Source organism: Cynocephalus volans, chromosome 1 (genome assembly GCF_027409185.1).
Source record: "Cynocephalus volans isolate mCynVol1 chromosome 1, mCynVol1.pri, whole genome shotgun sequence".
Classification (NCBI taxonomy): domain Eukaryota; kingdom Metazoa; phylum Chordata; class Mammalia; order Dermoptera; family Cynocephalidae; genus Cynocephalus; species Cynocephalus volans.
Genome location: NC_084460.1, coordinates 29,149,241 through 29,176,489, shown reverse-complemented (window position 1 = coordinate 29,176,489; position 27,249 = coordinate 29,149,241). Strand labels below are relative to the sequence as shown.

Sequence of the window (27,249 nt, the reverse complement as noted above, 5' to 3'; positions counted from 1 at the left end):
GCTGATGCCATCAAGCCCTCCCCTGCGTGGCCAGAGCTCATCAGGACCAGCCCTGCTTCTCAGCCAGTTTTCCCCCGTGCCTAATCTAGAGGCAATGAGGACTGAGATGAACCTGCTGTGAGCTCCCTAACATCCTGTTCCTGGCCTCAGTTTGCCCACTAATGCACAAGACCAGGCCCTCCTATCCCCACACCAAAGCCAAAGTGAACAGCAGACTTAGTGGATAGAGGCACAAATATTGACCAAAGCCACACTCGGTGTTTGCTCTCGGCATGAATGCTTCCTCTTCCTCAATATTTCCAGCACAGGAGACGTTTGGGTGGCAGCCAGAAGACACAGAGGAGGGAGATCCTCACCAGCTATCTCCATAGCCCAGCAGCCTCCCTACAGCACGGTAAGCCCTGCTTGGTGAGCGCCTGCTCCCTGCAAGATGTTCTGCAGCCACTTTACCTACCCCAGGGATGAGAGCTGGTTCTGCTCAGTCCTGTATCCAGAGCCTGGAACATACCAGATGCTTAACAAGTATTTGTTGAATGAGTAAATGAATGAATATACAATGGAAAGGCCCTTGTAACAATTATCGTGGCAGCATTTCAGAGTTTCCCTTTCACTGAATATTCTCAGGAGTATTGTATGAGTTTCCTATTGCTGCTACAAGAAATAACCACAAACTTAGTGTCTTAAAACATGAATTTATCATCTTATCATTCTGGTCCAAGATGGGTCTCACGGGCTAAAATCAAGGAGCTACTGGCAGGGCTATATTCCTTTCCGGAGGCTTTAGGAAAGGAACTGTTTTCTTGTCTTTTCTGGCTTCTGGAGGCTGCCCTCAATCCTTGGCTCCTGGCCCCTTCCTCCATCTTCAAAGCCATCAAGTTGGGCTGGGTGTTTCTCATTCTACCGTCTCTCTGTCCCCCACTTCCATATATAAGGACCCTGGTGATTATACTGGGCCACCTGGATAATCTAGGTTACTTTCCTTATGTCAAAATCAGCTAATTAGAAACCTAATTTCCATTTGCTAGCTTTAATTCTCTTTTGCCATGTATCAACATACTCACATGTGCAGGTTTTAGTACGAAGGTCTCTTCTGGGGAACATTATTCCCCTTCCCACAGATACTTAGTCTGCAATTTTGAGCAAATACAAACAGGGGACAAGAGTGAAGTCATTTTAGCTTCTCTATCCAAATGGTCAGGCCCTCTATAGACAGGGCGAACAGAAAAAACTTAGCTATACTTTTCCACTCTGTTATGCTTGCATTTTCCCCCAGTAAAAGTAGAACTTTATCAAAAAAACAGCACATGTGTATTAATCTGTTTATGTTGCTTATAACAAAATAACTGAAACTGGGAGATTTATAAAGAAAATGACATCTATTGCTTACTGTTTCTGAGGCTGGGAAGTCCAAAGTCCGTCTGGCGGTGGCGACAGTGACCCAGCGGTCTCACATTGCAAGGTGGTGGAAGCAGAGAGAGCAGAGAGAGCAAAAGGCAGACTCTCCTCTTCTTTTAAAGCCCCTGACCCTGACCACCATTTTTTTTTTTTTTTTTTTTTGTCTTTTTCGTGACCAGCACTCAGCCAGTGAGTGCACCGGCCATTCCTATATAGGATCCGAACCTGCGGCGGGAGCGTCGCTGTGCTCCCAGCGCCGCACTCTCCCAAGTGCACCACGGGCTCGGCCCCTGACCACCATTTTTAATCCATTCACTACTGCAGGGTCCTACAATCCAATCACCTCTTCAAGGCTCCACCTTTCAATTACCATAGTAGGATTTCTCACCCTCTTAACAGTCTAATACGTAAAAGTTTCTGACACATAAAACTTGGGGGACACAATTCAGGGAGTTTTGGGGGGATATAATTCAATCCTCTACATTCCACCCCTGGCCCCCCAAAACTCATGTCCTTTTCACATGCAAATGCATTCATTTCATCCCCCGAGTCTTAACTTGTCTCAACTTGAAGGTCCAAAGTTCAAAGTTCCATCTGTAAATTAAAAACAAGTTATCTACTTCCAAGATACAATGGTGGGACAAACATAGGGTACATATTCCCATTCCAAAAGGGAAAAATAGGCCAAAAGAAAGGGGTAACAGGTCCCAAACAAGTCTGAAACCCAGCAGGTCATGCACTGAATCTTAAAGCTGGTGAGTCTTGTGACTTGACTCCACGTTCAGCGTCCTCTGCCCACTGGTGTGGAGGTTGGGTCCCCAAGTCCTCAGGCAGCTCCACCTCTATGGCTTTCCTGATCTCAGGTGATGCTTTGGCTCTCGCAGGCTGGCATTGCACCCCATAGGTCTGGTGTCTCCATGGCATTCCTGCTCTCATGGCTCCACTAGACATGGCACTGTTGGGTTTCTCTGCTGCAACTCCAGCCTCACATTTCTGCTTGGCTTGTTCTAGGGAAGGTTGTCTGTGGTGACTCCGCCCCTGAGACATATCTCTTCCTGGGCCCCCAGACTTTTCCACACATCCTTTGAATCTGGCATTCTGTGAGCCTAAAGAATTAACACCACATGGGTGTCGCCAAGGCTTCCGGCTTCTACCTTCCAAAGTTGCAGGTCCAGCCACACCTGGGACCCATTTAGCCATGGCTGGAGCAGCCAAAGCAGCTGGGGTGCTGGTGCTGGAAGCAACTTCCCAAGGTGGTCCTGAGCTGTGAGCCCATGGAGGGTGCCTCAGGCCTGTTCCCCAAGACCATTTTGTCTCCCTAGGTCTTCAGGCCTGAAATGGAAGGACTGGCCCCAGAGGCTTCTACAATGCCTTCAGGGCTCTTTTCCCCTTCTCTTGATCACCTTGCTGGGCTGCACCATTGCATGCTCTCTGCTTCTCTACCACATGGCCAGGCTGCAAATTTTCAAAATTTTTACACTCTGTGTCCCTTTTAAATTTTGGCTTTATATCATTCCTTTGCCACTATAACTCAGCATAGGCTATTGCAAGTAGCCATGCAGCTTCCTTAATGCTTTGCTGCTTAGAAATTTTTTCTGCCAAATGTTCTGGTTCACAACTCCCAAGTTCCAACTTCCACAAAGTCCTAGGGCATGGACACAACTCAGCCAAGTTCCCTGCCAGTTGGCAGCAAGGATGATCTTTGCCCCAGTTTCCAATAAACTCCTTCTGATTTCTATCTGAGATTTCCATAGAATGGTCTTTACAGTCCATATTTCTATCAGCATTTCTGCTTGCTATCAGGTAACCAGTCTCTAAGACATTCCAAACTTTCCTTTTTTGTCTTTTGTCTTCTTTTTGTCTTCTTTTGAGTCCTCCAGACTCCTCCAACCTTTGCCTAACACCCAGTTCCAAAGCTGCTTCCACATTTTCAATTATTTGTTATAAGTAACACCCCACTCCTGGTACCAATTATTCCGTTTTTGTTGCTTAGAACAAAGTACATTGAACTGGGTGATTTTTAAAGAAAATGAAATGTATTGCTTACTGTTTCTGAGGCTGGGAAGTCCAAAGTCCATCTGGTGGTGGCGACAGTGACCCAACGGTCTCAAATTGTGAGGTGGTGGAAGCAGAGAGAGCAGAGAGAGAGAAAGACAGACTCTCCTCTTCTTTTAAAGCACTCAGAACCACGCCCCTGACCACCATTTCTAATCCATTCACTACTGCACGGTCCTACAATCCAATCACCTCTTCAAGGCTCCACTTTTCAATTACCATAATAGGATTTCCCACCCTCTTAACAGTCACAGTTTCTAATACATAAAACTTGGAGGACACAACTCAAGTTTCAAGGAGTTTTGGGCGGACATATTTCATTCCACTACAACATGGGACGTTATTTTGTGTTATGCAAAACATCCACCAGTAAAAATCTCAGCATTACAAAACGCACTGACATGCAACCTAAGAAGGTGGTGTATTTCAGAAGTTTGGAGCAGAAAGGATCTAGGGAACAAGGAAGAACATGGTCTGGCTATTGGGTCCAGCTCTTGCCCCTGACCAGCCCCTGAGATCCTGGCTTGGCCCTTCCTGTCTTGAGGAGTTTCCTCATCCTAATTTCCCCAACCTAAATATTGAAAGTTGCTCACATGACTTCCTCTGAGGAGAGGTTCTGGGGCCAAGCTGGAGACTGGGCAGCCCCCCTGCCCACCTGCTCTGTGAGGTCACAGTGCCAACAGCTCCACTTGTCGTTGGCAGATTCCACATGGCACCTTCCAGGGAACACTCAGAGGCAGCAGCAGCAGCCACTTTCTCTTTACCTACTCCCAGAAATCTGCACCACCAGCCCTCATCCTAGAGAAGGAAATCAATGCCACGGACCTCAAGGAGCCTCAGGGATCCTTGTGCCCCATCTGAAGATGTGGCCCACAGCATCAGGGTCAGGAGGTGAGGATGACAGCCCCTCCCTTCATCTAGCCGTTTCCAGTTTATAAAATGCTGCCCCTCTACCCTCTCCTTGGAGGTGAGCAGACATTTTCAAGTGCACTTTACAGATGCAGCAACTGAGGCTGGAGAGGTTTGGCAGCAGCTTTCCCAAAGTCCCTGGCCAGGAAGTGGCAAATCAGCCATCCTTTCAGCATGTGTCTATTGAGCACCTCCCATGGCCGGCTCTGGGAGGGGGAGGACTGGGAGCCAGCGTTGCACCAGCCTGACATGCTCCCTGCCCTGATGGAGCTCACAGTCTAGGGAAGGAGACAGATCCCAAGCAAGGAAACAAGTGTTTCTGCCATCTTTATCTGAGGCCCCTGCTTTCAGATGACAGAAATTCCAACTCAAAATGATGCCTCTGGGCCCCCAAAACTAGGTGTATATCCCAAGAGGGCATACAAAACAATCCATTAGAGTGAGGGAAGAAATGATCAGAACTTCATTCTCTTTTAATTTAAATTGCTCAGGAATGTATAAATAGATCCGTACATTTGAGAAGGGTAAATAATATATTAGCACAATTGGGCATATATATAATTTCTTTTTTTATTGAAGCATAATTGATTATACATATTTTGAGGGTACAGTATTGACTATCATTATTTGTGCACACTATGTGATAATCAGATCATTGTTATTAGCATATTCATTATTACAAATCATAATCATTCTTTGTGCCCCTGACCCAATCTCTCCCTAAGCCCCCTCTCTCTCTCCCTTTCCCACCTCTAGTAACCATAGCTTTGTCCTCTCCTGAGAGTTCAATGTGTTATTATGGCCGGCCTTCGTTCCTTCCTTCCTATAGGACATGCTATATTTCTCTCTCTGTGGCTGGCTTATTTCACTTAACATAATTTTGCCCAAATTCATCCATGCTGTTGCGAATGGCAGAATTTCAATCTTTTTTATGGCTGAATAGTATTCCATTGTGTATATATAATTTCTTAATAAAGAAACATAAAAACACTGGGGCTATAATTTAAAATGTTTGGAGAACTTTGCTTAAGAAACAAAGAAATTTTTTTTATCTCATGTACCAAGAGGTCCTAAGTTGAGCGCGGCTACAGAACACATTAATCCTGTGGTTCTGCAATGCCACCAGGACCCAGATTCCTGCCATCAACTCGCTTTTCCTTTGAGCCTCCTCTCGCAGTCACATTATGGCTGCCACAGTCCCCAGTGCCATGCAGAAATTTGGCTGTCTCGGCTGGAAGGAGAGTGGGCATTGCTTCCTGTGGGTCTCATTTTAGCCGTGAGAAAACCTTTCCCCAAGTCCCATAACCTCGTAGCCACCCCCTACCCCACCCACCTCGCCCCTGCAGACTTCCCGTCCTCGAACCAACCACAGCAAGGGGAACAGGAATACTACAGCAGGCTTTAGCCAGTGAGGATCGCCTAAAATCACAGGAGGTAGGAATACACACACACACACTCAGGCTTCTACCAGCCTCCAGCACATGGTGACAACTACCTGTGACATCCACCTGAGTCCTTTCCTCAATAGTGACCTGGACTTGGGTCAGCCAGACTTGGGTCTATCTTTGCTTCACAGCTGGTGGTCTCAGGCAAACTTCTCAGCAACTCAGTTTCTCAGTCAGGAATGTGGCAACATCATGTTCCTCGCAAATTATAAAATGCGATTGTGGATCTTGTCATCCTCAGAATCAACCAACGTGTCCAGAACACCACCTGCAGGTTGACAGAAGATTCATCCCCAAATTTGAGTGAGCAGGAAGGGGAACCCCAGGGTCTTCATGGGCAGCTGAGGGGCTGAGGCTCGAGATGTCAAGTGGGCAACCCAGAGTCACCCAGCAAGGGACAGGGGTGAGGGGCAGGACCAAGCTCTGGGTACTCCCCAGGTGTCTGCAAGCACCATGTTCCAGAGGCTGGCTTGACAGTGACATGACAGTCCTGTGTCCTCTGCAGGTGATGCCCTCCTGTTGCCCAGCCGCTTCAATGCCTCAGCCCTAGGCCTGACTCAGTGCATGCTGGGATGTATGTGTACGTATATACCGAGGAACCAACCCCCTTAGCCGTGAACATGGGCCTGGGGAGAGGGTCCAGCCTCAGGCCATGCTGACCTGGGGACGGGTAAGGCCTGCGCTGGACTGCAAGGGTTGAACTCTGGAGGTCTACCTGTCAGAGGTGTCATTTCAGCCAGGATCTCTTTGGTGGTTGGAGATGGGAAGTAGGAGGGAGACTTGCTGTTTGGAGAAGGAGTCAACTGCCAGCCTTCCTCTACTCTGCCACCAGTCTGGCCACTATTTCCATCCATCCGTCCATCCATGAGTCACACATCAATCCACCCATACCTTTATTTGTTAACAGGTACAGCCATCCAGTCATCAGTCCATCCATCTCTCTGTCCATCCATCCATCCTCTAGCTCTCCCATCCTTTTATCCACCTTCCTACTCATCCATCTTCCAAGCTAGATGGCCATTCTCTTCTCCGTTCTCCATCCACCCACGTATGCTCTCACCTTCCCATCCATCCTGAGTTCCTGCTTTTTGCCTAGCTCCATACTGGGCATCCAGAGATGAACCGGACAAGGACCCTGCCCTTGCCAAGCTCCCAGTGTCTGGGAATGGGCATTCACACATTCCAGCCTTTCTGTGCTCCTACGTCACTATGAAGCATCTTTTAACTGCCAGTTGCAAGCAGTGCTCACCCGCAGGACCTATACTCACCTTAAGCTGGCACTTAGCCATAAGCAGAGCCCAGGACTGTCCTGGACTTGACCAGGAAGTCAAGAGGGTCTCCCAGCTCCAGCGTCTTCCCCAGGCCGCAGGACAGTCAGCGAGTCCTTGTAGTGGGACCAAGTAGTGCAGCTACTCACTGCTCTCCTGTCTCCTCTGCAGCCTGGTTCACCCGCCTGTCCTCCTTCCTGAGAACTCAGGCCCAGCAGATTCTGTTCAACACCTGCAGGTGAGCAGGGGCAGGTGGGGGGAGGGGATGAGAGCTGGCAACAGGTAGCTGGTGACCGTGGCAGCCCCTGCATTGGTTTGAACCTCCCCTTAGTAGCCAGACCAGATAAGCTCTTCCAAACCTGACTTTCATCAGCTCCCCCACCCCAGAACCCACCACGGCTCCCCATTACTCCAGCTGCCCTCATTCTGCCTCCTGCCATGAAACCACTGGGCCAGCCAGGCGAGGGCTCTCACTCCCTGGACTCACCACTCCTAGTGCCACATCCCCCCTTTGCACATGCCCCTCTTCCTGCCTTTCTTTCTGGAATGCCTGTCCCTTCCTTTCTGTTGACCCTTCATGTCCATGTAAACGCCTCTGAATTCCCGCAAAGCCGTCCACCTCATTCATCCATTTAAAGTTTGCATGCCAAACGTTTTCTTAATGCCTGCTCTGGGCCCAGACTTGGCCCCACCACTCATGAGTTCCCAGTCAGGTGGGAAAAGCATACACCAACAATAGTGCCAAGCTAGGAGTGTGGACTGTTCACTCTGGAGGTCTCAGGAGGAGAGGACATCCGTGCTGACCACTGAGAGATGCGCCCACCAGAAAGAGGCGGGAAGGGGACAAAGCGTGCACATAGTGAAAGGGGTGAGGAGCAGGAGGCTGAGCACTTGCCGGGGCTTGCCAGCCTTGCCGCGATTTGCTGTCTTCCAGATGCAGCCTGCTGTGCCAGAAGCTCATGGAGAAGATGGGTGTCCTGGTGCTCTGTGCTTTCGGTGCGTCTCCAGGGCCCTGCCCAGTCCCGGGTCAAGGTATCCCTGGGTTCTGAACCCTCCTGGGGAGAAAAAGAGCAAGAGCTCTGGCACTGATAATGTGACACTTGGCAAGACACTACCTCTCTATGCAACTCAGTTTCCCCATCTTTCTAATGGGTATTACTGTGAGGATTAAATGAAATGGTGATCAAGAAATTTTTTTGAAAACCAAGAAGTGCTTTTAAACTGTACAGCTCTCCCCAAACCATGTTATAATCATTGTTACTGCCTCTTTCTGGTTCCCACCTCCCATGTCACAGCTTTGCTTTCCCAAGCAAAGGAATCTTCCTTCTGCGCTCAAGTATACTGGCCTTGGAGTCGGCGGTGGGGATGGGGGAAGGAGGGAGAATTAGTTCCTCACAGGAAAATGAACAGTGAGTCCGAGAGAACTTTCCTGCTTTAACCCAACAAATAGGATTGTTTAAAATAAAAGCTTTATGGAGATATATTTCACATACCATAAAGTTTATTCTTTTAAGTGTAAAATTCAGTGGTTTTTAGTATATTCACAAGGTTGTGCATCTATCATCACTACCAAATTCCAGAATATTTTCACCAACCGAAAAAGAAACCCCCCCAGACCTCTCATTTCTCTTCCCCTAAGACCTAGGCAACCACTAATCTATTTTCTGTCTCTATGGATGTGCCTAGTCTGAACATATCACATAAATGAATAAAACAATACGTGGTCTTTGTGGCTTCTTTCGCTTAGCATATTGTTTTCAGAGTTCATCCGTGTTGTGGCGTGTGTCAGCACTTCATCCCTTTCTATAGCTGAAAATATTCCATTGAATGGATATACCACATTTTGTTTCTTCACTCATCAGTTTTGTTTTTTTTTAAATTTTATTATGTCGATATCCATTGTGGCTGATTATTGCTCCCCATCACCAAAACCTCCCTTCCTCCTCCCTCTCCCCCCTCCCCCCCAACAATGTCCTTTCTGTTTGCTTGTCGTATCAACTTCAAGGAATTGTGGTTGTTATATCTTCTCCCCACCCCCGGTTTTATTTTTTGTGTGTGTGTGTGTGTGTGTGTGTGTGTGTGAATTTATATATTAATGTTTAGCTCCCACCAATAAGTGAGAACATGTGATATTTCTCTTTCTGTGCCTGACTTGTTTCACTTAATATAATTCTCTCAAGGTCCATCCATGTTGTTGCAAATGGCAGTATTTCATTCTTTTTTATGGCAGAGTAGTATTCCATTGTGTAGATGTACCACATTTTCCATATCCACTCATCTGATGATGGACATTTTGGGCTGGCTCCAACTCTTGGCTATTGTAAAGAGTGCTGCAATGAACACTAGAGAACAGGTATACCTTCGACTTGATGATTTCCATTCCTCTGGGTATATTCCCAGCAGTGGGATAGCTGGGTCGTATGGCAGATCTATCTGCAGTTGTTTGAGGAACCTCCATACCATTTTCCATAGAGGTTGCACCATTTTGCAGTCCCACCAACAATGTATGACAGTTCCTTTTTCTCCGCAACCTCGCCAGCATTTATCGTTCAGGGTCTTTTGGATTTTAGCCATCCTAACTGGGGTGAGATGGTATCTAGTGTGGTTTTGATTTGCATTTCCCGGATGCTGTTCACTCATCGGTTGATGGGTATTAGGATTGTTTCTGCTTTGGGGCTATTACTAATAATGCTGCTATGAACAATTCTGTACAATTTTCGTGTGGATGTGGATGCATGTTTTCACTTCTCTTGGATATATACCTAGGAGTAGAATTGCTGGGTCATGTGGTGACTCTATGTTTAACTATTTGAGGAATTGCCAAACTGTTTTCCAAAGTGACTTCACCATTTCCATTCTACCAGCAACGTATGAAGTTTCCACTTTCTCCACATCCTTCCCGATACTTGTTATTATCTGTCCTTTTTACTATAGCCATCCTAGGAGGTATGAAGTGGTACCGCATTGTGCTTTTGATTTGCATTTCCTTAATGATTAATGACATTGAGCACCTTCTCCTGGGCTAATTATCCATTCATATATATTCTTTGGAGAAATGTATATTCAGATCCTTTGCTCATTTTTGATTGGATTATTTATCTCTTTATTATTGAGCTGTAAGAGTTTTTTATGTAGTCTGGATAAACGTCCCTCATCAGATAGATGATATACAAATATTTTCTCCCATCCTGTGGGTTGTCTTTTTGCTTTCATGGTGGTGTCCTTGGCAACACAAAATTTTTAGATTTTGATACAGTCCGCATTATCTATGTTTTCTTTCATTGCTTGTGCTTTTGGTGTCATATTTAAGAAACTACTACCTAACTCAAGGTCACGAAGACTTACTCCCATGTTTTCTTCTAAGAGTTTTATAGTTTTAGCTCTTACATTTAGGTCCATGATCCTTTTCTGAGTTAATGTTGTATATGGTGTGAGACAGGGGGTCAAACTTTATTCTTTCAAATGTGGATATCCAGTTATTCCAGGACTATTTATTGAAAAGACAATTCTTTGCCCAATTAAATTGTCTTAGCACCCTTACTGAAAATCAATTCACCATAAATGTGAGGATTTATTTCTGGACTCTCAATTCTTTTGATTAATCTGTATGTCTATCTGTATGCCGATATTACCCTGCATTGATTGTTGTAGTTTTGCAGTAAGTTTTGAAATCTGGAAGTGTGAATCCTCTGAATTTGTTCTTTTTCAAGATTGTCTTCATTATTAGGGATCCCTTACACTTCCATATAAATTTTAAGATCAATTTTTCCATTTCTGCAAAAACTACCAATGGGATTTTGATAGGAATTGCATTGATTTGTAGATGAATTTGGGGAGTAGTGTCACCTTCGCAAGATTAAGTCTTCCAATCCATGGACATTGCTGTCTTTCCATTACTGATGGATATCTCTATATCTTCTTTAATTTCTCATAAAGATGTTTTGTTATTTTCAGAGTACAAGTTTTACATTCCTTTTGTTATATTTATTTCTACGTATTTTATTCTTTGGAAATTGAATTGTTTCCTAATTTTATTTTCAGATTGTTTATTGCTAGTATGCAAAAATACAATTAATTTTTGTATATTGATCTTGTACCCTGAAGCCTTGCTAAACTCAATTATTAGTTATGATACTGGGAGAGATATCTAATCTTAGACACCTTAGAATTCTATATGCAAGATCATGTCATTTGCAAATAGACGCAGTTTAACTGTTTTCTGTGTGATAATCTAGATGCCTTTTACTTCTTTTTCTTGACTAATTGACCCAGCTAGGACCTCCAGTACAATGTTAAGTAGAAATGGCATGAGCAGATATTCTTGTCTTGTTCTTGATCTTAGGGGAAAAGTAGTCTTTCATCATTAAGTATGATGTTAGCTGTGGATTTTTCATTGACGCTCTTTATCAGGTTGAGAAAGTTCCCTTCTATTCCTAGTTTAAGTGTTTTATCAAGAACAAAAAAGAGGTTTTAAAGGCTTTTAAATAACAGCTTGAGTGTTAGAATTTCAGTCAGCATGGATATTATAAGATGCAAAAGAGTCCATCCTGTTTCTTCCCTTTACCAATTATCCCCAGTAGGGATGGGTTGGGAAAGGAGTAGGAGACACAGATTATTTGGTTTATCTGACACACATTACATATATGATTTTATGCTATTATGAAGTAGACATTACTGTTATTCCCATTTTACAGAGGAGGAAAATGAGGTATTGAGAGACTAAGTAACTTCTCCCAAACTTGCACCATGCTAGTAAGTGGCAAAACTGGGATTTGAACCCAAATGCCTTAACTCCAGAGTGTAGGCTCTTAATCTTCCATGTTAAATGGCTCATTCTTATTCTCATGGCCCAACAGGATTCTGGGTGTTATCTATGCATATACCATCGAAAATGGAAGTCTGGCAGGTGAGTGTGTGCCCTCTGCAGGCCCCACGGCTGACTGCTCTCACCCCATCCAGTTAATGTCACCTCCATAACTCCCCTCACTCTCACCAAATCTGGGTGCTAATCAGTTTCTGATTCATCCTAGATCCAAATCTCTGCCTTTGTCCTACCACCCACCTGGATCCCATCTCTCCTGCCAAATGTGACTTTCAAAGACCAGAAACAATAGTTCCTCCTCCAGGATGGCTCTCCTGTCACCCCCCGAGGTGACCCCTCTGTTCTTTCTCAAGGCCCCCACCTAAAGTGAGGTGGTGAGAACAGGGAACACATTTTCCTCTCTACTCAAGCCAGTTTGTTCCTCTGCTTACATGTTATGACAGCCATTTCCCTTGTGGTTTCTGTGGAGGAAGGAGGAGAAAATCAGTGGCCAGAGCTCTCTGTTTGAGGACAGCAAAAAGTCTTGGAAGACCTGTAGGGAGAAAGGATTTGAGGGGCTGGTCTCTTCCTCCCCTTTTCTCCCCATTATGAACTCCTTCCTATCCTTCAAGGTACAGCTAAAATGTCACTTGCTTCAGAAACACCCAGGCAGAAGCGGTTACATTCCTCTCTTTCCTCCCACAATTTTCTGTAATCATGTACCAACAGCTCCTTGCAGGAAGGAGCCAGGTCTAATTTATCCCAGCAGTGTCCAGCTCAGTGCCAGGCACACGGTTGCCACTATCAATGTTGAATAACTGGATAGCCAGATGGGATCATGATGGATAAGTGGGAGAATGGATGGATGAAACAATGCATGGGTGGGAGGGAGGTTGGGAGAGATGAGTGGGTGGGCGAATGGATGCATGGATGCATGGATGCATGGATGGATGGATGGATGGATGGATGGATGTGAGGGTGGGTGCAGGAGATAGAGTGAATGAATGGGAGGGCATGTGGGCGGGGAAATTGGGGAGATGGAAGAATAGATGGATGGGGGAGGGTGGTAGAAAGGAGAGTAGATGGATGGGAGGGTGGATGGATGGATAAAAAGGAAAGCAAATTGGAGTTTGGATAGATGGTAGGTGGGTGGATGGATGGAAGAGTAAACAGGAAGGTGAATAAATGGATGGATTTATGGTTGTGGGAGAACGAATGGATAAAGCTCTATTGGGCCCAGGTTAGGCCGGCCCTCTGAAAGAGATTCCTTGTTTTTCTCAACACAGGATAACAGCATAAATAGTCCGCTGCAGAGCTTGAGGTAAGAGAAATCTTATGAGTAGTCCTATTATCACCTAAAAACCAGAGCGGTAGTCAGAATTTGTGGTTTATTGCCTAAAAATATAGGCTCTGTAGTCAGACCAAACTGGGTTTAAATCCTAGCTCCCATACATCCTACCTGCTGACTTTATGCAAGTAACTTTATCTCTTTGAGCCTTTGACTCCTCATTTATGAGATGAGTAATAACATCCACTTTGCTTTGGATATTTATGGGCATTAAAGAAAATGTAACGTCTTGAATAGTTCCTGGCCTATAGTCAGCGCTCAGTAAATAATAGCTGAGAAGACATTTTAACCAACAAGACTCCACCTGGTGGCAGCATCCTTAATTGCAGACAAAATACTTAGGAATATCTGGAAGGGATGAGCTGGGCTTTAGGAGAGTCCAAGCAGAAGGGAAAGAATGAGTAACGTTTTAAAGATAAAAACGTGCCGGGTGGGTCCAGCATGGGCCCAGGAGAATAGAAGAATCTGAATCTAGTTCTTTGAGGGCTGACTAGAGAAGGGAGAATCTGAGGGTAACAATAGCAGCATCATAAATCAGTTCGTTCTTGTTCTCTCACTCCTTCCTGATAAGGTTGTACCAGGAGAAGGTGCGACATCACACTGGGGAAATCCAGGACCTCCGACGTAGCATGAACCAGCTCATCGCTAAGCTCCAGGAGATGGAAGCCCTGTCAGATGAGGTGACATGCTGGCCGTTCTGCCCCCCAAACACCTAACTTCTCCCTTCGATTCCCTGTTTCCTCTATCCCAAGTCCTTCTTTCTTGGTTTTATTCCTCGTTTTGAGAGAGTATATCCCCCAATGACTTCTTGCAAAAGAGTGAAAGAAGAGGTATATATATATATATATTTTCAAACTTGTATGTTTAAAAACATTTTTATTCTACCCTTCCACTTGATTCACAGTTTGGCTGGTATAGACTTCTAGAGAGGAAATAGTTTCTCCTGAGAATTTTGAAGGAAGTCCATCACTGTACTAGTTCACACTGTTGCTACTGAGAAGAAGAATGGCACTCTTATTACTGATACTTTGAGTGTGATCTGTTTTCTTGTGGGTTTTTCTGGGGGGGGGGGGTTGGTTTTTTCGTGTGTGTTTTGTTCGTTTTGGTTTGCTTTTTTATCCCTGGGAGCTTGTAGAATACTCTTTTTGTCTCTAATGTTCTATGTATAATCTGCTTGGGATTTTGCTGAGCTTCCTGAATCTGTGAGTTGATGGTTTTCAATAGTTTTGGAAAAATCTTAGATTTTAACTATTAAAATATTGCTTCTTCCCCATCATATCTCTCTCCTCTCCTTGGGTTCCAATTACCTCCATCCTATACCTTACAATGTGTTTCATGTGATTATTATGCTATTACCTCATTTGTTTGTTTTTTCATACTTTTTCTCTATGTACTTAAGTTTTGATATTTTCTATTGACCTTTCTTCAGGTTCACTAATCATCCTGTGTTTTGTTTGTCCGGTCCGCTGTTAATCTACCCAATTGGTTCTTAATTTCAGATATTTCATTTAGTTCTAGAATACATATTTGATCTTTTTCATAGAATTTAATCTATGGTGAAATTCTCCAATATTTCATCTATGTTGTCTATCTTTTCCTTTATTTTATTTGACATATTAATCACAGTTATTTTTAAATCCTTATCTACTACCTCTGATATCCAGATCATCTATGGTCTCCTATTTTCTGTTTTTTCTCTTGGGTATCAGTCATATGGTTTTGCCTCTTCATAGCTAGTAATTTTTTTAGTGTTTTCTAGACATTGTAGGCAACAGAACTGCAGATGCTCCAAATAATTATAACTTCCACCAGACAGAGTTCCCTTTTCTCTGTAAAAAAGATGACGTAGACTGACTGCTTCTGTCTAGACATGCACTGAGCTGCTTTAGACAGACCTGGATTGCAATTTTTATAAAACTTATTCAGAGGTTTTCAGCTTAACTCTTTAGACTCCTAGCCATGCAGCTTCAAAAATTTGGCAAACGTGTTAATGGGAAAGACTGACCATATGTTTGAGGCCTCTCAAGTCTCCAATTTTGTCACTCAGCCCTGCATAAATGCAAAATCTCTGGCCTTAGTGGAAGCCTTCTCTGCCAGGGGCAAACTTGGATTCTCAGTTTCTAATTGTGCCCAGAATTGGTTTAGTGCCCCCGGGTGAAGTGCAGTTCTAGATACTCAGTAGATTCACCACTCCTTTGAGGGCAATAGATTTATTCAAAGTATGGCCCATATGCCTGCAACATAAGCATCTCCTAGAAAAGCATTAGAAATTCGGATTAACAGGCCCCACTCAGACCTACTGAGTCAGATACTCTGAGGATGAGAAGAAACCATTTGTGTTTCAACAAGCCCTCCAGGTGATCCTGACACATACTAAAGAGAGCCACTGTTCTAAGGCTTTAATCTCTTGCTTGTTTTGTTTTTGGGCTCCCTTCCTCAGAAGGACTTTCTTCCTAAGCATTGTGAGGATGTGAAGCTTTATTCTGCCTTTATAAAGAGAGTTTTTAAAAGAGTTCACAAAGAGGGATTTCACTGTGAAAGATTCAGCAAAACTTTCTACAACTTGTCTGCACTTTTCATTGTCCCAAAGTCCCAGTTTCCAGTACCCCTTCCTCTCCCTTCTAGGTTTCTGTCAGGGTTTGAATCCCATCTTCACCACTTATTAGCTGTAGGACTCTGGTCAATTTACTTAACTTCTCTGGGTCTCAGTTTCCTCATTTAGATCTTTAAGGTGAAGTGTTAGGTTGTTCACTTGCCATCTTTCCATTCTTCTGAGGTGAGCATTTAATGCAATAAATTTCCCTCTTAATACTGCTTTTGCAGTATCCCACAGGTTTTGGTATGATGTATCATTATTTTCATTAGTTTCAATAAATTTTTTGATTTCCTGTTTGATTTCTTCTTGGACCCATATGTCATTAAGTAGAATGCTGTTTAATTTCCATGCATTTGTATAGTTTCCAGAATTTTGTTTGTTATTGATTTCTAGTTTTAATCCATTGTAGTCTGAGAAAATACATGGGATAATTCCAATCTTTTTGAATTTGTTGAGACTTGATTTGTGACCTAATATGTGATCTATCCTGGAGAATGATCCATGTGCTGATGAGAAGAATGAATATTCTGAGGTTGTTGGATGGAATGTTCTGTAGATATCTGCCAAGTCCAGTTGGTCTAGAGTGTTGTTTAGATCTTGTGTTTCTCTGCTGATTCTTTGCCTAGATGATCTGTCCAATATTGACAGTGGGGTGTTCAGGTCCCCTGCTATTATGGTATTAGTGTCTATTTCCTTCTTTAGGTCTAATAGAGTTTGTTTTATAAATCTGGCTGCTCCAACATTGGGTGCGTACATATTTATGATTGTTATGTCTTCTTGATGGATCAGTCCTTTTATCATTAAGTAGTGTCCCTCATTGCCTCTTTTTAAGGTTTTTAGTTTAAAGTCTACTTTGTCAGATATAAGAATAGCTACTCCAGCTCGTTTTTCTTTTCTGTTTGCATGGTAAATCTTTTTCCATCCTTTCACTCTTAGTCTATGTGAGTCTTTATGGGTGAGGTGGGTCTCTTGAAGGCAGCATATAGTTGGGTCCTCCTTTTTAATCCAGGCAGCCAGTCTGTGTCTTTTGATTGGGGAATTTAAGCCTTTTACATTAAGAGTTGTTACTGAAAGGTGTTGATTTATTCCTAGCATTTTATTGGTTGTTTGGTTGTCTTAGGTGTCTTTTGTTCCTTGCTTTCTGATTTACTGTTTGGTTTCTGTGTTTGTTGGTTCCTTAGGTTGTAGATAGTGTTTTTGTTAGCTTGTTTTCTCTTCATGAATGCCATTTTTATTATACTAGTGGGTTTAGATTTTTCTTGGGTTTTTATGGCAGTGGTAGTTATTTTTCAGGAACCAAACCCAGTACTCCCTTGAGAATTTCTTGTAAGGGTGGTCGTGTGAACTCCCGCAGTTTTTGTTTGTCTGAGAAATATACTATTTGCCCTTCATTTTGGAAGGATAGCCTTGCAGGGTAGAGTATTCTTGGCTGACAATCTCTGTCTTTTAGTATTTTGAATATATCATCCCATTCCTTTTTGGCTTTTAGGGTTTGTGATGAAAAGTCTGATGTTAGCCTGATTGGGGCTCCCTTATAGGCGATTTGATGCTTCTCTCTTGCAGTTTTAAGATTCTCTCTTTGTCTTTGAGTTTTGCCAATTTGACTATAACATGTCTTGGAAAAGACCTTTTTGGGTTGAATACGTTTGGGGATCGTTGAGCTTCCTGGATCTGAAGATCTGTGATTTTTCCTATACCTGGGAAGTTTTCTGCCGCTATTTTGTTGAATATGTTTTCAATGAATTCTCCTTTTTCCTCCCCTTCTGGAATACCCATGACTCGGATATTTGAGCCCTTAAGGTTGTCTGATATCTCTCTCAGATATTCTTCAATGCCTTTTATTCTTTTTTCTTTTTCTTTTTCTTTTTTTTTGTCTGCCTGTGTTATTTCAAACAGCCCATCTTCAAGTTCAGAGATTCTCTCTTCAACTTCGACAAGCCTGCTGGTTAAACTCTCCGTTGTGTTTTTTATTTCGCTGAATAACTTCTTCAGTTTGGCACGTTCTGCTACATTTTTTTTCAGGGCGTTGATTTCTTTGTACTTTTCCTCTTTCAGGTCCTGTATACTTTTCCTCATTTCATCATGATGTCTAGCTGAGTTTTCTTGTATCTCATTCAGTTTCCTTAGAATTACCACTCGAAATTCCTTGTCAGACATTTTAAGGGCTTCTTGTTCTATAGGATCTAGAGCTTGAGAGTTACTATCCTTTGGTGGTGTACTTTCTTGATTTTTCGTATTTCTGGTATCTTTTCTTTGATGTTTATTCATTGTGGCAGGGGGTTTCACAGTCCACAGGTTTGACACTATTGACTGACTAAGATGCTGCTGTGGTTGCCAATTTGGTATGGCTCCCTCAGTGACTGCTCAGTTGGCCACTAGTGCCTTGCGTGTGTGGTTGCCTCGGGTCTTGGGCCTCTCTGGGGAGCCACCTCTCTGGTCATCTTGGACTCTGCCAGGCTGCTCGATCACGGGGTGGTACTACAGGGTGTGTGGTCTCTGCTGAGCTTCCACCTCCCATGCTGGACTGCTCCCTGTTCCGTGCACTCTGGCCCAGGCTGCTGGGATGCACTGAGGCACCTCAGAGCGTGTGGTCTCTGCAGAGCTTCCCCTTCCCCTGCAGGATGTCTCCCTGCTCTGTGCGCTAGGCCAGGCTTGGGATGGAGCTGGGTGGCGGCGGTGAAGCCTACCTGCTGCTGGATCGCGAGACGGCGGCCCCCCCACAGGGTGTGTGAACTCTACGGAGCTTCTCTCCCTTGCTGGACGTCTCTGTGCTCCGTACGCATTGGGCCGGGCTGCTGGATTGCGCAGCAGCAGTGTGGTCCCCGTGGAGTTTCCACCTCCCCTGCTGGACGTCTCCCTTCTCCGAGTGCACTAGGCTGGGCTGGGAATGGAGCCGGATGCCTGCGGTGAAGCCTACCTGCTGGATCGCGCAGTGGTGGCCCCACAGGGTGTGTGGTTTCTGCGGAGCCTCCAAGAGTAGACACTCTACTCTTGCTGGACGTCTCCCCACTCTGTGCGCACTGGGCTGGGCTGGGAATGGAGCCGGGTGGCGGAGGTGAAGTCTATCTGCCGGATCGTGTGACGGCGGCCCCACAGGGCTTGTGGTCTCCACGGAGCTTCTGCCTCCCCCGCTGGACATCTCCCTGTTCCATATGCACCTGATGTTATGTTTTTATAGTTTAAATCGGTTGATTTGTGGGAGAGAGTGACGCTAGGGAGCATCTGTTCCACCATCTTGACCAGAAGTCTCAGTTTCCTCATTTAGAAAATAGGTTACTGTAAAGATTAAATGTGGTAATTCATGTAAACCTTAGAAGAATATCTATCATATGGTAAGTGCTTCCTAAATGTTTGTTGCCTTTGAACAAAGGCAGAATCCAAAAGCTACACTAGTCAGTATGCAATCATTAAGCACCTGCTGTGTGCTGACCCTATGCTGAGAATCCAGGATCAGGGATAAACTAGATCCTATCCCTACCCTCAAGGCAGTCCCAGGATCTATGAACCCCAGAGATGGATCCAGACTTGGGGCAGAGAGAGGGTGGGAACCAACAGGGAAATTTTTTGGAGTTGGTGACCCAGTTTTGAGGAGGAATGAGTGAGATTTGCCCAGCAAACAAGGCAAGAGTTGGGGATATTTTACCCTTTGGAGCTGTGTAACCTCAGGCAGGTCATTAACCTCTCTGAGCCTCAGTTTCCAACTCAACAAAATAGAATCATAATCATTGCCCTGTAACAGCCTGGCTATTGTTCTAATTACCACTGCTGCATAACAAACCATCCCAGAACTTAGTGGTATAAACAGCCATTTTACTATGTTCAGAGATTCCGTGGGTCAGCAGTTCAGATAGGACCTAGCAGGGATGATTTGCCTCTGCTCCATGGTGTCTGGGGACTCAGCTGGGAAGACTTGAAGGCTAGGGGTGACTCAATATCTGGGGCTGGAATCATCTGGAGGCGTCTTCACTTAAGTGTCTGGCTGTCAGATAGGAACTCAGTTAGGGCTGTTGACCAAAGCACCCATCTATGGCCTCTCCACGTAGCCTGGGCTACCTCACAACTTGGTGGCTGGCTTCCAAGACTGAGCATCCCCAGAGAAGCAGGTAATGTGGTATCATCTTGTAGAACTAAGCCCTAGAAGTCACACAGCATCACTTCTGCTGTATCACAAGCCCAGATTAGTGGGAAGGAAACTTAGACCCTTCCTCTCAATGGGAAGAGAGTCAAAGTCACATTGAAAGAAAAGTATGGAATGGGGGACCTCGTTGCAGCCATTTTTGGAAAACAGAACATGCCACAAGTATGAAGAATCTGATAAAAATAATAGCTGGTGTTTATTGAGCACCTACTGTGCTCAGCGCTTTGCAGTCTTTACCTGGCAATAGAGTGTAGTGGTTAAGAGCCTGAACTCTGGAACCAAACTCTTAGTAGCTGTGGGACCTTGAACAAGTTATGCCTTTGTGCCTCAGTATTCTCATCTTTAAAATGGGGTGATAATACTACATACTTCCTAGGGTGCTGTGAGGGGATAAGAGTGGACATATGTGAAGCTGAGAACAGTCCTGGCACATAGTAAGGGCTTTATAGATCTTCTCTCTAGTCCTCACAACAGCCCTCCACAACACTGGGAGGAAACATGATATCATCCCCATCTTAGAGACAAGAAAAGGAAGACTCAAAGGGGCATAACTTGCCTGAGTCCCCACAGCAGTAAAGGTCTGCCTGACTCCAGAGCCCCTGCCCTTAATCTCATTGAGACTCTGAGTCCCCTATGTGACATCCAGTCACAGTGGACCTGAAAGCAGCCAGTAAACCCAGTGGGTGGGGGTGGCTCTTGGTCACCTAGGCTTCATCACAGTATAGTGACTGGACAGTCCTGTGCAGGGGCCAACCACGGGCTTCCATAGGCAGGTGTAAGCTGTTAAGGAGAAGAGGTGTCCTGCAGCCACCTGTCACCTGGTGTGGACACACACATGGGAATCATGGTGTGTAAGAACACACCAGTGCACAGCTTGTGTTTTCTGCCTTCTCAGCAGAAAATGGTCCAGAAAATAATGAAGATGATACAAGGAGATTATATCGAAAAGCCAGACTTTGCCCTGAAGTCTATTGGTAAGTGACCTTCCCCTCCCCCATCTTCCCACTTCAAGTGGCCTCAAAACTCTTCAGAGGGTCAGTTCTGGTGTGGTACCTGCTCTGCTGCTGGGAAGTCCATCCTCAGAGCTCACCTCAGCTCCCTGATGCTTTTCTTGCTACAATTTTGTTTTCTCTGATGGCGGCTGGGGCGAGGTGGGTGGGGTGCAGGGACCATAGGCTCTCAACACTGCCCCTCACCCATCCCCATTCTCCAGACCTGGTGCTGGACACACAGAGGTCAGCAAGACAGAACTGAGCCTGCCTGGGGGAGGGGGAGGCTGGCCACGTCAGCCAGCCAACACAGGCCGACTGGCAGTCAGGAGCCAGTGCTTTGGGAACACTAAGGCAGGTGACCGAGGGAGAGGGGACCTGGGCAGAGTGAGGCCTCAGGGTGCTGGGGACTTTTGCCTTGAGACCTGGTGAGGAAGGAAAAGCATTCTAGACCAAGGGGACGAACGTGAAAGTGTCCCTGTAGGAAGTCAGCAAGAGCACATGAGAGGCAACTGGGAAGGAGGTGAGGTGGCCGCAGAGGCGCAGGCAGACCGACCAGCTTACCGACAGCTCAGGCTCAATGAAATGTGGGCTCCGAGGGCATCAGCCTCAACCCCCGAGTGACCTTGGGCCTCACAACCTCTCAGGCTGGAGTTGCCTCCTCTGCAGAATGGGTATGAGAAGAGCCATAATCATATCCCAAGGGTGGTCACAGCGAGCGCTCACTCTGTGCCAAGCTCTTCTGGAAGAGCACTCTGGTGTGCTCGCTCATTTCAGTGTCACAGCAGCCCCATAAAGTGGCTGCTGTCAATGTTACTGGTACGACTTCCATTCCCCAGAGAACATTGAGTTCCAGAGACGGCCAGTGACTCCTCTAAAGTGCCTGCCTGGCGCACAGTGAGTGCCCAGCAGTGGGGTCCCCTCTGCCAGGCAGAAGCTGGGCTGCTCAGCTGAGACCCCCCTTACCTCCTGCACAGGCGCCAGCATCGACTTTGAGCAAACATCAGCGACCTACAACCACGAAAAGGCGCGCTCCTACTGGAACTGGATCCGGCTGTGGAACTATGCACAGCCCCCTGACGTGATCCTCGAGGCAGGGGGAATGGCAGGGCTGTGGTCAGGGCAGGGTCCAGGGACAGGAGCTGGAAGCAGAGGTTGGGGGTGGGAGTGGAGGGGCTGGGACCTGGGGCAGGGTTAGAAGTAGGAGCAGGAGACAGACAGGGGCAAGGTTGCAGGCGAAAACAGATAGCAGGGGCCACTGGGGACTAGGGTAGGTGCAGGGCACAGGGACAGCCTGCTTTGGCACTGGAAGGGGCCCCACCACTCAGCCCTCGAGACTGAAGGGTCAGGGAACCCTCAGGGTCACCCTGGGGATGTACCTTGATATATCCGTTTTGCAGAGGAGGAGACAGGCTCAAAGAGCCAGCTCACTTGACTGCAGCCACAGCTGGTCACTGGTATGAGACAAGTCCAGATTTCAAACCTGAGCTCTTCACTCTTCCTGAATCCTCCCTCACAGAGGAAGAAACTGAGGCCCAAGGAGGGGAAGAGACTTGGCAAGGTCACAGAGAAACTGCCTTCATTCAGCAGCCATCAGCTGAGCCTCTCATCCTACTGGCCAGCACTGGCCAATGCCAAGGCCATGGGCAACCCGTTCATGGACCCCACCCTCAAGGAGTTCCAGGATCGAGCACTTGGGGCTGCTCATCAAGGATGGGGAGGCCTCCTGGTGGAGGTGGCCAGGGATGAGTGGGACATCACCAGTCAGTGAGCAGGGCTGAGGGCCTGCCAGGCAGAGGAGATCACAGGGGCACAGGCCAAGCACACAGCCAGGGAGTGCAGGGTGGTTGGCAGCCCCAGGCCAGGGAGGGTGCAGGCCTGGTTGCCCAGCACTGGCTGCAGGCAGGTGGGAGCAGCGGTGCAAACGAGCCCAGCAAAGCTCTGCCCTAGGCCTTCGTCCCCCTCTACCCTGACCGAGCTCCCTTCAGTTCCATGTCATCAGGTCAGACTCCACTGGGCCTGTCTCCTCAGCTCACTTTCCCAGCTAACTCCTACTCTCTGTGGTCCCAGCACCTCCAGGAGGCCTTCCCTGACCCTCACAGCCTCCTGCACCCCCTGTCCTAGCATCTACTGTTCCAAATAAGGACCATCCACACTGTGTCTCCAAGAAGCTCAGATGCTGCTGAATGAACACCTTTGCTGTGTGGTTTCAGCCAAACTTCTTTCCCTCTCTGGGCCTCTGTTTGTCTTCATGGAGCAGGAGATTGTGGTGGTTAATGGCAAGCCCCAAGGTCAAATTGCCCAGCTCTGCATGGCTATGGACCAGTCATTTCCCTGCTCTGTTCCTCAGTTTCCTCATCTGTAAAATGGGGATAGTAATGGGGCCTAAGTCGTAGGGTGATTGTGGGACTACGTCAAGAATGACGGGAGGGATGAATTAGTGAATGAATGAATGGGTGCCAAGGGGGAGAGGCTAGGGGCTGGGAGGCCCCAAGGAGGCCCTGCCCTTTCTGTTCTGGACTGAGTGGAAAGTTCATCCTTGCTGCTGGCAGTCAGGGAAGCTTCCGGGGGGGGTGACACTCTAGCCAACCTTTGTAGACAGGAAGGACTGGCCAATCCTGGATGGCTGAGGAAGTGTAGGGGAGCCGGGATGGGATGAAGAACCCCCCTACCCACCCAGCATAGCCCCCCTTGTACCTGCCTCTTCCAGCCCAACATGACACCTGGCAACTGCTGGGCCTTCGCGGGTGACCGTGGCCAGGTGACCATCCAATTGGCCCAAAAGGTCTACCTGTCCAACCTCACACTGCAGCACATCCCCAAGACCATCTCACTGTCGGGCAGCCTGGACACTGCCCCCAAGGACTTCGTCGTCTACGTGAGCATGCCCCGGCAGGGAGCAATGCTTAACTAAAGGAACAACCTCATAATGGTGGCACCCCAGGCCTCGGATCAGCAGTGTCTGCACAACTCATGCAGGCTAGAGGGGCTGGAAGAGGTCTGGGGAAGGCTGGCAGGGGCCAGGGCCGGGGTCAGATCTCAGCCTTCAGGGAAGCAGATGGAACAGCTACTCCAGTTCAACCCAAGCTCTCCAGAGCCTAGATGGTCTTCAGAGACCATTCACCACCATTTTGAGAATGATCTGGACCTTCTCAGTAAAATGAGGTCCAGAGAGGGGTCAGGGAAACACTCCAATTCTACAAGTCAATGGCAGAGTTAGAAGAAGACCCCATCCGTTATGCCGTGCTGCAATGAGCAGCGCCCAGAGAGGGCAGGGATAGGGTTAGGGGTAGGGCCCTGCTTGTATCTGACACCTTCTCCTTGGTTCTGGTTCCACAGGGCATGGAAAACTCCCCCAAGGAGGAGGTGTTCCTGGGGTCGTTTCAGTTTCAGCCAGAAAACATCATTCAGATGTTCCCCCTCCAGGTACTCGAGAAAAGCTGCCTGCATTGAGCACCTGCTGAATGTACACTGTGTGCAGGCTTTACCCAGGGGACCCTACTTCATCCCCCAGTAGTCCTGAGAGGTGCACAGTCATTACTAACCCACTTGACAGATGAGGATACTGAGGCTCAGAGAGATGAAGCCACTGCCCAGAGCCAAGAACGAGACTCTGGGGAGACACATCCAGCCTCTGGCAGTCCTCCTTTTCCCCCGATCTGCTCAGGAGCCCTCTTGCTGCACCGGGTCCCAGGGACAGCAGAGGTTGAGCAAGAGATGCCCATCAGGCAGGGGTTGCCCATTCTCCATCCTGATCCAACCACAGGTGGCGAAACTGAGGCTTGGAGGGAAGAGAGTTGGGGACAGAAGCAGGAGTGGGGATTGGGGGTGCTACTGGAATGGCCATGGGGTTTGACAGGGCAAGTGTCCAGGCTCGGGAATCAGGCTAATACTGGTCCAAATCTCCGACCAACCACAAATTCTGTGTGATCTTGGGACATTTGCTTGCTCTCTGGAGCCTCAGTTTCCCCTTCTGTAGTTTCCTGGAAGTTGAAACTATCCAGTGAGACCTTGAAGGCTAAGACTCCTCCCCACCCTTTCACACTGGGCAGGGAGTGTAATAAACACAGACTCCACTCTCTCCTGAGGGGCAAAAAGGGACAGGTGCTGCAGAATGTCTGGTCTGTGCCAGGTGCTGTCCAGCCACAACATCTCATTTCATGCCGACAGCAATTCTGGGAAGCAAACATCACCACTCCCATCTTACAGAGGGGGAAACTGAGGCCCAGAGAGGGGTGGTGGTTTGTCCAGTGTCCCACAGAACATATATTGCCAGGGTCCCAAAGCTGGGACATTTTTCCAACCACAGTATGTCTGTCTTTCTGGCCTCAGCACCTTTCATCCCACCCCCTGAGTATATCAAGTTGCTGTGTGGCCTTGGGACAGTTCATTCCCCTCTCTGGGCCTTTGTTTCCCCACCTGTGAAATGGGAGAGTTCCCTTCCACTCCCAAATGCCCCTCTGGACAGGCAGAATTGGGGGCTGTGGGTGAGCTGCCCCTATATCTGATTTTCTCTTCCAGAACCAGCCAGCCCGGGCTTTTAGTTTGGTCAAGGTGAAGATCTCAAGCAACTGGGGGAACCCGCACTTCACCTGCCTGTACCGCGTGCGAGTGCACGGCTCTGTGACCCCACCCAGAGAGCAGCCTAACTAGACCCCCTACCCTGAGAGAAATTAAAGTTTATTCTTGACACCCCCAGCCCAAGTCTGAGTGTCTTTTGGCCCCAAAGAGGGAGAGTGAGATAGCATTCGACATCGGAGGCCACAGTTAGCAATCATTACTCACATGCTGGGTGCCCAGGCACCTTCACAATAGCCCCAGGAGGCCCCATTTCACAGATGGGACAGTGAAGGCTCCAAGTAACAGAGTGACTTGCCGGAGGCCTAGCCAGCAAACGGCAGCACCAGGATTCAAACCCAGCTTACCCCTAGCCTATAAGTGACCTTGGACAAGACCCCACCCTCTCAGAGCCTCAGTCTCTCCATCTGTACAATAGGGACAGGATTATGGCTGCTGTATCAGATGAGAGGTCCCTGCCCTGTCCACTGTGGAGTGTTTCAACATCATGTGGATGACTTACTGTGTGACATTGGGCAGGACATACAGCCTCTCCAGACCTTAGTTGTTCCAGGTGTAAAAGTTTCTGTGCCCCAAACATCAGTCACTCATATTTTGTCTGTGTAATCTTTGCCATAGTTGAGTCCCACCTGTTCTAGTGTGTACTTGAGAGCTTATAGAAGTGCAAAAATCTGTGTCTACTGCCAGTACCAACCATAACTCTGCCCACGAAGCTCTCAGCACAGAGCATGACAGGTGCTGGGTAAATAATCACCAAGGCTACTGTCAACCTCTGGCCCCAGGCAGCTCATAGGAGGCCCAGTCCTCTGGGAGAGGGTGATTCTGGCTCTAAGCAGGGGCCCAGAATGGGGCAATCTGGCCACGCTGGAATGGGAACAGGGACTGGAGGCTGAAAGAGGGAATTCTTAGCGGGCAGGGGCAGGGTGGGGTAAACACTGGTAAAGGTCCAGCTGGGCATTGAAGGCAGATAGATTGGAAATACGCCCATCTGCAGGGAGGGCACCCCTGACAGGCCCTTGCCTGCTGCAGAATCCACCCCTCTGGCCATCGGCCAGGGCTCCATGCCAGCTCCTGGGGACCTCCAGCTGCTGGCCCCAGGGCCTGCCTTGCCACGGGCTCCACAAGGGAACAGGCTTCAAGGGGTCACCTCGCACTCCTGCCACTTCCCGCCCTCTTACAGCAATCGGTGGACCTGGAAGCCACACATGTCCAGCCTGGCATCCTTTTCGTAGTTTTTATGTGAACAATTCTTGTTATTAAAAAGCCAAATCATACTGAGGTTTGGTAAAAAGCGAACCCGTAGACACCCATTTCCTGCCCCAGTGTCCCCCCAGCCTAACTCCTCCAGCTGGTGTTTTCTCCCAGTCAGTTTAACTTTGTTTCAAGTCTTCATTCAACAGAGTTTTTTGAAAACAGGACATTATCAAATCAATCTGTTCCTTTATAGCTTCTAACTTGTGTGCATTGTCAGAAAGGACACCTCCAGCCTGAGTTTATAGAAGTATACTGCTATATTTTCTTCTATTAATTTTATTACACCTCTTTGGCTTCTTTCTTTTCTAGGCAAACTGTAGAATTGGCTTGTCAAGTTGCATTTTTGAAACGCGCTGGACTTGCACGGGTTTTACGGGCTCATGGTGGAGGATAAATCTCTTGGCCACGTCAGCTCTTCTCTCCCCGGAACATGAAATCTTCTCTCCATTTCTTCAGGTTGTCCTCCAACATCC

The 27,249-nt window shown here is 47.1% G+C and overlaps 1 protein-coding gene across 1 annotated transcript; it reads left to right on the top strand.

Moving 5' to 3' along the window:
- The first annotated feature begins 4,264 nt into the window (after positions 1 to 4,264).
- Positions 4,265 to 25,597, top strand: SUN5 (Sad1 and UNC84 domain containing 5). The gene is made up of 13 exons (XM_063079652.1): positions 4,265 to 4,341; positions 6,046 to 6,107; positions 6,310 to 6,384; positions 7,244 to 7,310; positions 8,007 to 8,068; positions 11,929 to 11,978; positions 13,160 to 13,194; positions 13,793 to 13,901; positions 20,851 to 20,929; positions 21,922 to 22,037; positions 23,655 to 23,822; positions 24,284 to 24,370; positions 25,466 to 25,597. The coding sequence occupies exons 1-13, from the start codon at positions 4,265 to 4,267 to the stop codon at positions 25,595 to 25,597; spliced, it is 1,119 nt and encodes a 372-aa protein (XP_062935722.1).
- Positions 25,598 to 27,249: the final 1,652 nt, after the last annotated feature.

Coding starts and splice junctions, on each gene's coding strand:
- SUN5 (XM_063079652.1), top strand. CDS start 4,265: ATGCCACGGACCTCAAGGAGCCTCAGGGATCCTTGTGCCCCATCTGAA. Junction 11,979..13,159: donor CGAAAATGGAAGTCTGGCAG/GTGAGTGTGTGC, acceptor TTCTCAACACAG/GATAACAGCATAAATAGTCC. Junction 23,823..24,283: donor CCAAGGACTTCGTCGTCTAC/GTGAGCATGCCC, acceptor CTGGTTCCACAG/GGCATGGAAAACTCCCCCAA.